Source organism: Leptonotus elevatus, chromosome 10 (genome assembly GCF_054856555.1).
Source record: "Leptonotus elevatus isolate MCC_2025b chromosome 10, RoL_Lele_1.0, whole genome shotgun sequence".
Classification (NCBI taxonomy): domain Eukaryota; kingdom Metazoa; phylum Chordata; class Actinopteri; order Syngnathiformes; family Syngnathidae; genus Leptonotus; species Leptonotus elevatus.
The window spans coordinates 15,387,429-15,402,733 of NC_141248.1; the positions used below are offsets into that span (position 1 = coordinate 15,387,429).

Genomic DNA, 15,305 nt, shown 5'->3' on the forward strand with positions numbered 1-15,305 from the left:
CAGTGAAAGTGAATGTTGGCTCCAAATATGAGTTAATGGCCTCCTTCCTTCCTTCAGTACTATTAATCGGTATTGGACCTGGAAAAAAAACACATCAGTCTATCTCTAGATACCGATACCAACTATTGGTATCGGGCAGATACCCAGCCTTATTTCAAGGTGTCAGTACTCGATATGGCAGCAGATACCATTATTGGTGGCTGTGGCTGTTTTACGATCAGGAACATGAAATTAGAAATTAGAAGAATAGAAAATTTCCATTAATTTCATGCAATTTTAGGGAAAAATGCAATATTGGGATACATAGGTCTTTCTTTAAAATTATCTGTCATTGTTTTGTCATTTTATGTATCAAAAATACGAGCGCCGTCGGTATTGGTGATTAAAAAAAAGTGGTATCAAACATTCCTACTTTTACCCCAGCAGTTTTAAGAGTGCGCGCTTCTGGCTTAATGGCCATTTTACGATGAGTACATGTGCCCATTTGAAATAATAGAATAGGTGTGTGAGATTCCTGCAGATTAAACATCAGTCACTTCATTGAAACATGGATATAAAAGCAGAACTATATTAGAATGAGATTGAAATTATACAAAATTATAATGATTTTATTTTACTGCGTCCAGCTTTTCTTTTCTTTTTTTTTTTTTACTGATAATACAAGTATTGCTTGTTTGAAAATAAACTGGTCAGCCTTCTCATGATCTGCTTCGTGTAAACCACCGCTAGAATTCATTCAATTCAAACTGCACGCACGCATTCTTCAAATGCATGCGATTTCTTCAATCACTGTCGCCGACGTGGTTTGTGTGCACGCCGGCTTGCATAACAAGCAGCACAAAGGGATATAGAAGTATTAAAAGGCGTCAAGCGGCTGACGGGGGACGGATGGCTGTTTGAATCGCTGCTAGTGTACCATCGTCACATTGGGAGCCGCCAGGCTGCGCGCGGCAGGCTTGGATGCGCGATGCCGCCAGCCATCTGGCTTTGGAAGGAACTCCTGAGGGAGATGCAGGCCAGTGCCAACCTTCAGAAAACACTTCTAGCATGTTCGAGAATTAGAATGACATGTTCATCAATACTCCGCGCCTGTGTGAGAGTGGCTGCTGCGTTTCTGACGTGCTAATGTATCCACAATATATGCCTTGCATATACAGTATATTGGTTGTACTGACTGGAATCGTGAATGGAGAAATTGATAAATGGATAAATGGATTAGGGTTATGCCTCGTACAAATCGTTATCCGAGAAAACAGCGTGAACAGTCAGAGCAATGTTAATGGTGTTGAAATAAATATTGTATTTTATATGCAATTCCTCTTTGCATTTCATCATGTGCGAAACATTTACCGTTTTACTGCATCCTGAGTTGCGGGCACACAAAACGAGCTGAAGCGTAGTTATTGCAGATGGTGTTGCAAATGATAAAAAGTGCCCTTGTGCAGACTATAATTGCTTTGTCACAGCCGAGGATATTAAAGAATGAGACTGTAAGAGAGCTCTTCAGCAAACTGGAGTTACAAGGCTACAACAAGAAAAGAGCAGAACTGAAAGTCACATCCATATTAGTTGACTATTATAATGTCAGTATCATTTGTCATTTGTGTGAGCGTGACAGCGAGTCCTTAAAAGGGGACGTCAACCCCAAAGTTTTCTTTACAAATGATAGTGTATGCCCGCACTAGTCTAAACACGCCATTGTAATTAATTTTGTGTTTGCGAAATATGAATACAGCTGGAAAACCGACCTGTTTTTATGCATCTTGGGGGCGGCCATTTTGTCACTTACTGACTATCGACTGAAAATGACAACAAAGTAGTAACGACCAATTATGACTCACCTGTTTTCTGAGTTTGGTCAGGTGAAATTTGCAAGCTGAGCTCTGATTGGTTGTTACCTGATCCCTAAGATCCCTAAACTCTGATGTCATTTTCAATTGACAGCAAGTGACAAAATGGTCGCCCCCTGAGATGGATAAAAGCTTCTTTATTCATATTCCACAAACACAATATTAGTCACAACATAACATAAAAACAACTTTTTGGTTGACTTTCCATTTAAGATGCTAAAAATACAAATTCAAATCTGAGACTGACGAGCGACCAGTCCAGAGTGTAGTTTGCCTTTCGCCATAAGTCAGCTGGGATAGATTCTGACTTCCACTAACCTTGAACAGGATAAGCAGTATAGAAAATGGATGGATAAATCCCCAATGTACTGTCAGGGGAACAAATATGTATTTGAGGCTAACATTAAATAGGACAGAGCAAATATAAGTTCTCAAAGAGCAAGCAAACTTTTTGTCCATATTGCTTATCCTGATTAGGGCCGTGGGTGTGCTGTATGCAATTATTTAATTTCTTAATTCTGCATATCAGAGGGAAAAACTGTCAGTATTCAATTTTCTTCTCATGCACGTGCGCACACACAAAAATATTGACCTTATATGGCACGAGAAATCAAACACAGCTCTCTCGCAGCTCCACACTGCATGAACTATTTATAATATTCTCCCTCATTGAATAATTGATGAGCTATGTTTTTCTACACATTTTCTACTGCTCTGTGAACAATTCCATATTTTTTACTAAAGATGTTTTAAGGGCCTCTGCCTCCGGGTGTATATCTTGAAAGCTGTGACCACATCGTATCTGTGCACAAATACAAATAATGTTCTCAGCGAAACAGTCAGGTCAAATTGAATATAATAAATTATGTCAAACACACATTTCCATATATTTACATTCAAGCGAGAGCCGAGGTTTAGCATGCACTTTGCTGCATCTGCTCCCCTCTCATCCTGAGAGATGAAGATGCATGTAGTGCACTGTAAACTCCGGGGAAAAGAAAAACGAGACAAGGTTGCTCTTAATCTCCTTGAGAGGCGTAATGGACGAGGAGAGACTCCCAACGCAAGGGCATCTCATATATGAGCCGCACATGACTTTGGGCACTAATTGATGAGGAATATTTCGCAACACAACAAAGTTGGCGTCCGCACACTCATTATCTCATATTTTCACTTTCCTCTCTCCATTTATCACCTCGATCGCTTCTCTCCTCCTCCGCTCGTTTTCGCACAGACGCTGGCGCTCGTTGTCTCGTTACAGATTAGAGAGCGGGGGGAGACAACGGCTATGTTTGAGGATGAATTATGCATGTTGTCACTTGTGAAGTACCTATATTTGCGTCAATATTTGTATTGTAAAAAAAAAAATCTGTGTTACTTTACTACTTGCATTATCATTATTAGTGATGCACCGAATATTCCGCCACCGAAAATGGCAAAAATACGCGTTTTCTGGTAAACTATTGTACAGCATTTCAGTGTGTCGAGAAAAAAGAGAGTGCTGCCGAGTACTGCACTACAGGTGAGCCACTCTTTCTCCTGCAGCGCCTGCCTTTTTTCCCCTTTGATTCAAGCGCTTCCACTTTTTCACGCATTACGGTGGCCGTGCTAAATACTTTAGCTAATGCTAGCACTATCAACAGTTTTAAACACGTAAACACCACTATCTCTGGGTGGCTACAGACCTACAGGACGCTGTGTGTGATTTTGCAGTCCGTTCCCGAAAACAATTGGCTGGTGCGAATAAATGTATTTATTTATTTTTTAGCGTTGGTGAATATGTGAATGTGCGGATTTTAAAGGAGCCGCACCGCACCTCACCGCACCGCTCCAAATACAAACACGTCATTAGCACCGCACACACCCGTGCCCGCCAGAAAATGATCACCCCGCATTTGGTGTTTAATGTAGGCTACCATTAGCCAGCATGTCTGTGGTGGACGCATTTTTAATTTATATTGTGCTTTGTTAAAATGCCAGTGCTAAACAAATATTTTATAATACTATTATAATTTTAATTAATTATAATAAATGCAATGATAGTAAAAATTTGGCATAATTTTTTTGGCCGTTTCGGTTTTCAGCCAAGCAATTTTCATTTTTGTTTTTCAATTTCGGGCTAAATTTTTTTATTTCGGTGCATCCCTAATGATTATATTTTCAATGTATTGTACAATGTATTACGCCAAGGGGGAAATTCAATAACTTCCTTATTACCAGTAGCCAAAATTTACATCACTATCTTGTTCATAAATGTCTGCATTATTAGAGAGCCATAACTAATACTACAAATTGTTTATACACACAGTAAATTCTGTAGAGTAAATTTGACTCTGTTTAGAGTGGGACCAAATAGACTCAGTTTTAGAGTAATGTTTACACTCGGAAGAGAGTAAAATAAAGAATTGAAAGAAGAAGAAAAAAGTCACTCAAGGGTTGAGGAACAAACTCACGACCTTCATCTTGGGAGATGAGGAGACTCTACCACCTTAGCCACGCCACACCTAATGTTTGCTTATATACAAGAGGAGAGCAAAACATGTTTTTGGTCTCTTTCACTTAGGATTCCAGCTGACACGAGCAATATACTAACACAGCAGGAATTGAGAGGCTCAATTTTCTAAAATTTGTATTCTACTCTCTTCCAAGTGTAAATATGACTGTATTTAGAGTGGGATCAAATAGACTCAGTCTAGAGTAAAATTTACTGTGCAACTGTTTATACAAACACAAAGAGAGCACCCAAGGTAAACACATTTAGTTTTATAAAACCTTGTGAAAGTCGATGTTCACTTCACATTGAAATAAGTAATAAACATCTATGCTCGTTGTGGATGTTTAAATGAATGGAAATGAGGTTTAGCCATCTCAACTAGACAAGGTGCCCCTAGTGGTAGGGTGTGGTAATAATAAAGCACTTCAAGTTTTGTCACCTGGTGAGACAGGCAGCTGAATTCTGCTGACAAGTGGGGGAGAAAAAAACAGAGCTGAGACACAGAACAGTCAAGTTTGCAGAGATTGGAAGAGGATGAGGACTGTGTCAAACACACTGTGGAAATCAAGCTGGATTGGAAATTCAAAACCTCGTCTTACTCACACACTCAGGAACATCCTACCTGCCAGTTTGCTTGGAACAGACACAAAACGTGTTCACAGCTCTGTAAAATATTGCCCCCTTTTCTGCCAATGAGCTTTGGAACGTAGCGAATGGAGCAGAAAAACAACCCACGTAATAACAGAGTAAAAGTCGTCTAAAAGTTTGGTAGATTGTTAGCTCCATAAACAGTGAAGCATGAAAGGGACGTCTGGAAAAACAAAACCATCTTGCTGTTTCCATAGCAATCTATGAATGGCCTGTACTGGAGCTTGTGACAACCAGACGCCAAGGAAGACAAGTTGCGGCCATGAAAAAAAAACAATGCCTTGCAGAACACATGTGATTATTTCTGTCATTCAGTTGGAAGTCATTTGCATAATTAGACTTGTTGAAGCCCAACTCTGGAAGTCTATGCACATCTCGTATGTTACCAATTGGATTCCTACCATGGTACTGAACTGGGGAAAAAATACATTATTACATTGGCAAAATGATGGGGCTTAGTTTGGTTCCAGGTGCAAATTGTGAAAAACATCAACACTTTATAAGCAAAAGCATCAATGAGCAGCATACAAACCATACAAATCTTACGCAGGACATCAGTTGATTCGGCTGACTGATTGGATTCTTTGATTACCGCTAAAAGGCAGACAACTCCCGCCATGCCAACCAACCACCATCTAGCCTTGAGGCTAATGTTAAGCAAAGTTATTTCTGTTTTAGCTGAAATAAGCCAGGCTGTCAACTGTTCTGGGTCATTAAGTTAAACAGTCTCAGTTTTATTTCCGCTTGTCTTCACACACAGCTGAGCAGTGAGAAATGTTTGACTTGTGTAGGGACCACAGATGTTCATGACGGCGTCATCGTGTCGATGCCGTTGCGTCCAAAGTTTCTCAATACTACGGCAACTTTTGAGCTTATCCTACAGATCTCAACCTAAGTGTAGGTTTATCCAAAATATCACAAGAAGCTGAAGCATTAAGACACAATGAGAACTTAACGGTTTAGCTCAAAAACCTATTGATTAGAGCAGTGGTATACAAACTTCACCGAGCCAAGGAACCCATTTTGTCACAAAATGTATGAGTCCTAAAATAATGATGAGTTTGTCTTAATTTATTCAATCTGGTTCACAAAACGGATCTACTCTCAGCAAGATTCATTTTATTCTTGTTGGCAACAAGTGGTAACAGGTTTTTTGTACCATCTTCCATTTAATTGAAAAGCGTTGTCGCTGGCATAGCTAGAAAAACGGATCTAATTGGCGTCAATAAATAGTCATTTATGCAAAAATTGAGTGGAACTGAATATTTTTCCCTTTTGTACAGTATCACTGCACCTAGGTTGGGAATCACTGCACAGTCAACTTTGTAGAGACAGAGTCTACTTGGTCCCACTCGATACAGAGTAAAAAAATTACACTTCGAAGAGAGTAAAATAAATAAATAAATAAAAGTTACTCAAGGGTTGAGAAACAAACACACAATTTCGGATTGGGAGACAGCCAATCTATTCCCTGAGAGAGCTCAGAGTGGCAGTATCTGAAGGTTGTGAGTTTGTTCCTCAACCCTGTAACTTTTTTAAAAACTTTTTATAAACTATAGTAAAATTCAGTCTTTTTTTTTTCTTTTTCTGAGTGAAAACTATTTAATAGGTTTTATCAGGGGATAGGCAAATTCTCTCTACACTAAAAATACTTTGAGTGAAATTTACTCTGAACATTTTATTCTCTTCTAGGTGTAATTTTTACTGTGGGATCAAATAGACTCTATTTAGAGTTTAAAAAAAATACTCTACAGAATTGACTATGTGTGTTGAAGGCTGAGTCTCAATACTTTTCTTCAAACAGTCTAGGTAGTTATAAAGTCTGCCTAATCATTGTGGCAATGGCTGATCAATTATTATGTATAATCAATGAATTCAATTAAGTATATCAAACGTTTATCGTCATCGTGTTCCTGTAGATTCAAACTGACACAGTGTGTCACATCCTGAAACACGACTCAGCAAATTCCACAAAAGACCCTATGATGGAGCATGAAACGAGCCGTAGCAAAGGGAGGTGAAAAGAAGCGATTGATGGCGTTTTACGGCACCTGAAGCGTAACACTTTATCATCCACGCAGGAATTTTGACATTTTCTCACTGACAACAGTCCGCTGCAAATTCATAACTACAAAACCCCTCGGGGCAATAATAATACGACACAGCATCTCTCACAGAAGCTTATCGATAGATCATGATGAAACCGTACTGGGAGCTTACCTCGACGAGGTGTGGTGTGGGGTTGAATCCGCACATGTTGCACACTTTGGAGTGGCACTGGGTGCAGGTGTTATAGTTGGGTTCAGTTGTGTTGTCTATGTTAAGGACCGCCTTGCAAAGGGGACAACAAGCTTTGGGTTTGGAGGAATCTGGAGGAGCGGGTTGCTTTTGAGGTGGAGCTCGAGGCCCTTGTTGTGCAGATGGAGGTCCTGAGTGTTTCGGTGTCCCAGGCCCTGGACCATGAGGTCCACCTTGTTTGGGGGCCTGTTTTGGGGACGGTTGTTGCGGTTGAGTTGTCTCAGATATAAGTGTACTGGCTTGGTTAAGGAGCGAAGCACCAAAGCCAAATAATTTCCCAAAAGTCTGCTCTGGAGGTGGGGGCTGCCGTGAAGGAGAGCTGCCTGCGCTGCGCGTCTGATCCTGGCGGGGGTGGTGGGGTTGGTGGGCAGGGGAGTTCCGAGACAAATCGGGCTGGGACGGGGCTTTGGCCATGCCAGGGAGAGGCACCGCCCCAGGAGGCAACTTTATCGCTTGCCGACCTGGGCCAGCTGGACCAGTCTGTTTGGAAGGGCCTGAGGCCGGATGTGTCTGTCCTGGCCGAGTCTGAGGGGTTGTCTGTGTCTGAGGGGTAGGCTGAGAAGAAACATCAGGTTTCTGTTCTGGTTTGGCAGCATGAGAAGGAGAGTTTATTTGTTGTTGACTCTTGGACCGTGGTGTGGTCATATCCATCCCCAACGCTCTCTGCATCTGGCAGTTCAGGCATAGCCACTCTTGCACCTGAAATAAACACAGACAAAATGTTACAGTAAGTAAATATACAGGATGTGATGGACATTGAATTTGCTCCATTCTAAACAAATGTCGGAATATTCTTATTGTATTGTAGGGTATAAAGAAGACCACTATGCTACACTGGAAACTATTTTTTAATGAAAGAAAATAAGTCATCCTTTTCAAGATCTTTTTATGTGACATAAAAAGATTTCTTCCCGATCCTTTATCCAATGCATGCAGGGACTGGCTCCAACCCTCTCTGAATCTGCAACATTTTGTATGGAAGAGCACTGAATTAAATAATGAGTGATGTACAGTAAAGTCCCTAATTGAGTAAGGATTTAAGCGGCCCTTTGCCTTCGGGTGGGAATTTATTGGCAAACAGCATTTAGCCAGAAACAAACATGTAGGACATAAATTTGACAAGTAAAATGATTTCTGGGCTGTACTCAATAGAACCAGACAGCCTCGGATTTTGTCATCTTCCTTGTGATTTTTCTGTATCTCATTTCAGTGCCATTTTCTACATTTTGTCTCACTACGTGTTGCCTTCCTCATTAAAATCCTCCCACCCATTCTGTTCTTCTTTTCTTTTGCTGTGGTCATTTCCTTTTCATCTTTGCAGCGGAAAATTCTTATTTTTTGCTTGGTTCTATAGACGCACATGAATAAGGTGAGAGTCAGTAAGAGGCATTCGTCTGCCTGATGGCGCATGGCTGTAATAATATACACACATAATAATTGGCACTCTGGTGACTTGACAGCTGCCTCACCATTGTAGCTGCCATGGATTTATGGCCAATACTTGTCGTGACCATATTTGGTAAATTAGGTGGATGTTCAAAATGGACCAACACACCAAGACAGTTCAATCACACTTAGGTGCAGTTGCCTTGTGGTTTAAATTCTGAATATAAATGTGTGTGTGTGTGTGTGTGTGTGTGTGTGTGTGTATATATATATATATATATATATATATATATATATACATATATATTGAGAGAGAGAGAGAGAGAGAGAGAGAGAGAGAGAGAGAGAGAGAGAGAGATCAATTATGGTAATGAGTTTCATTAGCCTCTCTAGTGTTTTATTATTGTATGTCAGAAAATATTTTAACGAAAGACACTCAAATTCTACTGATGTCAATTAATTGTGGACATTATAATGTCACCGCTGTTGTATTTTAGCAATTTGTATCAGTGTGTTTATCTATTTTTAACTCACTCAGCCATTCAACTCGTCACTAATGTCGTTTCATACTGTTCAAAAAGAGTTACCCATTTAGAAATCTGTTAGCAATTTGGGATGAACAGCTGGTTCCCTAGAACAGCAACACCGATATAAAATGAAAACGTTGGGACTGACTCTCAATCCGCCATGCTTCTCTAATCCTCGTGAAAACGCGATCCCTCCTGACTACTTCTAGAAACTCTGAATCGACTAAAATGACATTTGACACACTTGGGAGTGGCACTGTGTCAGATGCACTAATCACTTAAGCTAACACAAAGCAAGGCTAACGGAATGAAGTCAATTGAACAGGGGAATCCGACTGAAACAGCCAGGTGAGGAAAGCGATGAAGTAATATGATGTGAGCGTAATATTTTAAATGCAAATGAAGACTGGCGTGTTACAGTCGTTCTCCCTCAGTCATTCAGTAGGTCAGCACAGACAGAGGAAGTCACACGCACAGCAGCATCTGAGCCCCTTGTCTGGTCTCCCGCCAATCCTTAATACAAAGAGTGATGAGGTCACGGTTCTCTCTGTCAGTCAACAGGAAAACTGTATAGTCTGGGAAGCAATGTCGACAGAATGTGGAGCAACAAAACATCATCCAATCAGAGATTCACAAATAGAAAATCCTCTTTCTGTCATTGTCTCTATTTTTCCCTTCCAAATTACGGTTGGGATAATCAAATAAGTTAAGCTCATTGGAGGGTGAAACCTCCCCCCCCCCCCCCCCCCAAAGAATGCCGCTACAGGGACAGCAAGCAACTATTTATCACTTTCATCGCAGCTCTGCCTTCCACTCCGCCTCATCTCTCCATTTCATTTCTCTCTGCGTCCCCCTTGTTATGAGGCAATCATGTGGATCTTTATGAAATCTGATCTCTATCAGAGAAAAAAACGAGCACTCTGCACATAGCGTCTCTCCGTCCTCCTTCGCCGCCGTTTTTTTTTTTTTTTTTTTACAATTGTCTGTCTTTTTACCTTGCCATCGATATTTGGTGTCTATTTCGTTACAAAAAACAAAAGAAGATAAACCCTTTTCCAAAAAAACTTTGCTGTGGTTACAGTGCCCTTAATGTCAAAATTCAGCCATATGCCGACAGAGGAGTCTATAAAGATTTGGTGCCAATCCAAATAAAGATTGTTTGGCCTTGTGGGTCTGGGAAAATAAAATGAATTACTGTAACCAGGAAATAGTGCCGCTATCTCTACTCTAAGTACAGTAAATCCTTTTATTTACCCACTTTTCTGGAGCCCATTTTGTGTGTGTGCGTGTGTGTGTGTTTTAAATCCCAGACTGACTCCTCTCTTACAACTAGACCTACAATTTATATAAAATTTTCCTTTAACAAAAGTTTAAAAGAAAACAAAGCTGTAGAGCATCTCAATGGCTACGAGGTGGTTTGGAGACCATAACGTCAAGCTACTGGATGTTCCAAAACAGTTTACTACTTTAATATGTATGTAATAGTTTAATACTTTTAATTGTGTACTATTTCTTTTTATTTATATTTATTTATTTATTTATTTATTTATTTATTTATTTATTTTTTATTTTTTTCTTCTCTTTTTCTATAAAGAGCTCAGTATTGTTCATTCGGAAATGTCATCATCATTGCTCTTTATTTTATTTTTTTTATTATTATTATTATTATTATTTTTTATATATATATATATATATATATATATACATACATATATATATATAAATATATATATATATACATATTATTTATTTTTTTGTATGTGTGTGAGAATGTGTATGTGCGTGCGTGCGTGTATTTGTTAGCTCACCAAAAACCTCTTCGAAAAAATCCCATACCGTTCACCTAAACCGAACACCGCCGTCAGGAGACCCGAGGGGACCCGAGGGGACCAAAGAAAACCAAGGAAGGTGAAATCCAGCACCGACCAGACACCACCCACCGGGCCACCCACCAGAATTCTTCCTCAACCCAAGAAACATCTAAATTCCAACAAATCCAAAAAAAAATTAAAAATCAGGGAGACCTCAAGAGACCGAAGGAGAGACTGAGGGAAGGAAGGAAGGACAGACGAAGCAGAGTGAGATCCACAGACAGCAGCCTCCACCGATTCAATGACCTGAGGAGGAAGCAGATTGTGTCTGAGTTTCGGTAGATGCTGGTGTGGTGGATCTGGCATGCATGAAAATCTCCACCAAAGAGGGGAGCCGTCGACCCCCGCCAGGACAGAGCAAGTGCAACACCTCAGGGCCCCCCAGGCAATTGTGTACTATTTCTGATCCGTAGTCAGACGCATTCGCTTGAATAATATCATTCAACTTATATTCTTGCTCAAGGAAGCTAGTTGGATGACAAACTGAACAGACTGAAACTTGAAGAAGAGACATCCCTCTTTGATTTCACAATGCAATGAGAATACTTGTGATTCAAATGCCCATTAGTCCCTCTCAAATTGGGCCAAAACACATTGATATTCTTCCTGATGCTTCTTAACTCCCTCGATGTATCAATCTCTACTTTGCTGCTTAACGAAACAGCCTTGATGTATGTGTGAAAATGAGCGCAGTGGTTATACAGTACGTCTAGTGATGAAATGACTCTGAAGTATGCTGGAGTCTTGACGGGACAGCAGGGGGGCCAAGGTTTTACTCAACATACTGGAGATTAGCACCAGTGAAGGTTTATGAGATTCATTTTGTTCTATATGCACAAGTGTGCAATATAGAGCTACTGTTTCTGGAGAAAAGAAATAACTGCTTGCTATGTCTGCTGAATTCCCCTTGGCTCAATTCCTTGGCACACATAACTTACTTTTAGATATAACAAACCTATAATGATATAAAGAAAGGAAATGTTTTATCAATAACTGGACTAACATTCACTGCCATGTCACAAAATGTCACTAAAGGAACAGTGAAAAAAAAAAGCATAGATTAGGAATATGCCACATCAAAGATTTCTTGTTTAAGAGCCCCATCCAATTTGAATGTAGCATGAATAAACTTTAAATGCCGTGAGTTAGGGGATAATAATTAAACCAGTGTCCCAGATTCACTTTCTGGCAGTTCTCCTTGCCACATATTTCAGTATATGCAAAAATTCAGAATTTAGAGTCTCAGATGGATTCTTGACCCAGTTCACACTGTTTGTCCACTTAAAGCTGCAGCTTGACATTATATGCAAATGTGCTTAACATTGACATTTACTGCATAGTGATGCATAACGTGGACGGAGGGTCATAAATAATGAAGATATTCACTTTGAAGTTTTTTTTTGTTTTTTTTTGCTATGAAACGATTCTGAGTAAATTAGAGTGGCAAGCTAAAAACATGTGTGACAAATAATCAAGCTTATAATTATCTTTCAGTTTTAAATGCATTTTCTGCTGCTTGCAACACACAGAAAGCGTTTCTTTCTCTTTCTGTGGGTTATTTCTGCTACAGAAATATTTCATTAGATGGGGAAAACTAATATTACTGCACACATATTATATATATATATATTTTATTTTCTATTCCATATTTTCTCAAACACTGGTTCCAGTCCACAATGGAGACGAAGTTCAACATTTTAATGAATTTGAGGAAATTAGGTGCCCAACCAACCTGAGGCACAATAGACTTAATTAAATAACATTTCTGAAATGCTTCCTGTGGCTTCATCACAGAAACCAATTCCTTTCAAGTCACACACAGATTCAGGTAAAAATTAACAGAAGTGCAGACTTCCCTTAACACTGTACACTCACTTATGGCCAGTAGCTATCCATAAATATAGTAAAATGCACGGATCCATTCTCTCATTTTCTCACTTAACCATCCATCCATCCATCCATCCATTTTCTGTACCACTTGTCCTCACAAGGGTCGCGGGGTTGCTGGAGCCTATCCCAGCTGGCTTCAGGCAGTAGGTGGGGTACACCCTGAACTGGTTGCCAGCCAATCGCAGGGCACACAGAGACGAACAACCATACTCACAATCACACCTATGGACAATTTGGAGTGTCCAATTCACCTGCCATGCATGTTTTTGGAATGTGGGAGGAAACCGGAGTACCCGGAGAAAACCCACGCAAGCACGGGGAGAACATGCAAACTCCACCCAGGAAGGCCGAAGCCTGGACTTGATCTCACAACCTTTGCACTGGGAGGCGGACGTGCTAACCAGTCAGCCACCGTGCCGCCCCTCACTTAACCCATCTCATACAATAATGTTTCATGGAAATCACAAGAGGAGTTACTGCTGATAAGTGGTAGCGTGTGAGCACATGACAAAAATCAGATGAATAGAAAACGATATATGCCTACACACTTATAAAATGTATTCTATGCTAATTAAAACCTAATAAACAGACACATCCCCAGACCTCAGTCCTAATGGGGGCACATTAAATACACGGGGGCCCAATTATTGTTAATACGGATATAATGTAGTCGTTATTTTGCTACTAGATGTATATGCACATAGCGATGCCATTCTCAGTCAATAGTCTTGAATTTGTGACAAGCACTGTATAGTACATATAGCCTACATAGACCGCTATTTGAGTACGTCAACGCCGCAACCATTTTGGATGTGGCAAAGTGATTCGTTAAGACCTCGTTCACTTGCTCCTTCACGATGTATCATCAGGCCAAAATCATTGGATTATTACTGAACCATTGCTTCTGATTGTATTATATCATTCTAACTCAATTTTACGAATATAAGTATTTTTGACCGTTAGATGGTCACATCAGGCAGCCATCGGGTTGTAAATCTCTTTGCATGCAAGCTTTTCATTGCATCTCTCATTACTGTCAGTGTTCGCCCTGTCTAATGTCTAGTGAAGTTTTTTTTCCCTTGACAGCTTACTTTGTTGATGTAATATGAAATATGAAAACAAACTATTGAACTGCTGATAAATTCAAAGTGCATTTTATTAGATGCGCCAAGTTTGCTCCGGTGGTCTTCTGTAATCTTTTTGCGTGGGAGCATTTGTTAAAACTGTTCCACAACTCGTGGGATTGTTGGTTAAGAGAAAGACTACAAAAAGAATCAGTTCTACAACAACCTTCACACAGATGCATTAAAAAGTCATGACTGCATGAATTTGTTCAAAGTAATCCATTTTACAGAAAGCATGGGAGCTGCTGACACCATCATCGTGGGAAATAACACCAAACTTTGTAGAGATTTTTCTTTTCTAGTAGTTCCTCAACTACTTCTTTGTGAATGCTCAGCTACATGAATGCATAGCAGGCAGACTAAGTTGAAATACATGATGATACTTTTCCTTCTTATTCTGTCACCTTTTGCCATCCACCCACATTTTTACTGTGGCACCTTAGAACCAAGCCACAACTGCAAGGTAGGAGCTATTAATAGAAAGTGGACCAATTATGAAGCACATGCTCCCCTGTATTATAGTGGGGGGAACATTGTCATTGGGGACCTTCTGCACTACTTTATCTCTCCGAGCTTTGGTTTTCGATTGTCTCGTTTCTTCTCGGCTCTCGCTTATACTTCCCATCTGAAATAATGACCGTCTCTCTTCTACTCTGAATTCACCATCTTCCTCATTGCTGTGTAGCTTACGGGTACATGCATATGCAATATACTGTAGTGTAAATATAGCTGTGACTCACACGCACGCCTACGTAATACGTCGTCATTGTCCACAGTTGAGTCTGCAGTCATGGTGTTGACACTTGACAGTCCTGCGACTGTCTGTGGTATGCTGTAATTAAAATAAGTCTTTGGATAGTTTCTTATCAGCGGATCGATCTACCCCCCGATTCGAGCTGGCTATGTTCAATACAGTGATGTGTTAAATGAGTAGGACATTTTGTTCATAAGCGTGAAGTGTGACTTAATCAGACAAATGACTATTCTTCAATTTCTTCCAGATTAACGAGAATTGTGTTGCCATTAGGTGTTGATGAATATGAAAGAAACTGCTCTTTTCTTAATGGAATTTTTAGCTTTTTGTGGGTAATTTAATGGTAAAAATGTTGAATTTGTGGTAAGTGGGAATTTCTGGCATTGGTAGGTAAAAGCTGAACAGTTGAAAGTTAAAATGGTTAGAATATGTGAATAAATGTAGAAATTGGAGTGGTAAAACA

General features: G+C 39.9%; 1 protein-coding gene across 3 annotated transcripts in view; it reads right to left on the reverse strand.

The window, feature by feature from the left end:
* Positions 1–15,305, reverse strand: part of bsnb (bassoon (presynaptic cytomatrix protein) b) — a 60,843-nt gene that overhangs the window by 34,721 nt on the left and 10,817 nt on the right. For all 3 annotated transcript variants that reach the window (XM_086086418.1, XM_086086417.1, XM_086086416.1), the window contains exon 3: positions 7,213–7,989. In XM_086086418.1, the coding sequence (XP_085942544.1) occupies positions 7,213–7,989 (777 nt within the window). The remainder of the gene's footprint in view (positions 1–7,212; positions 7,990–15,305) is intronic.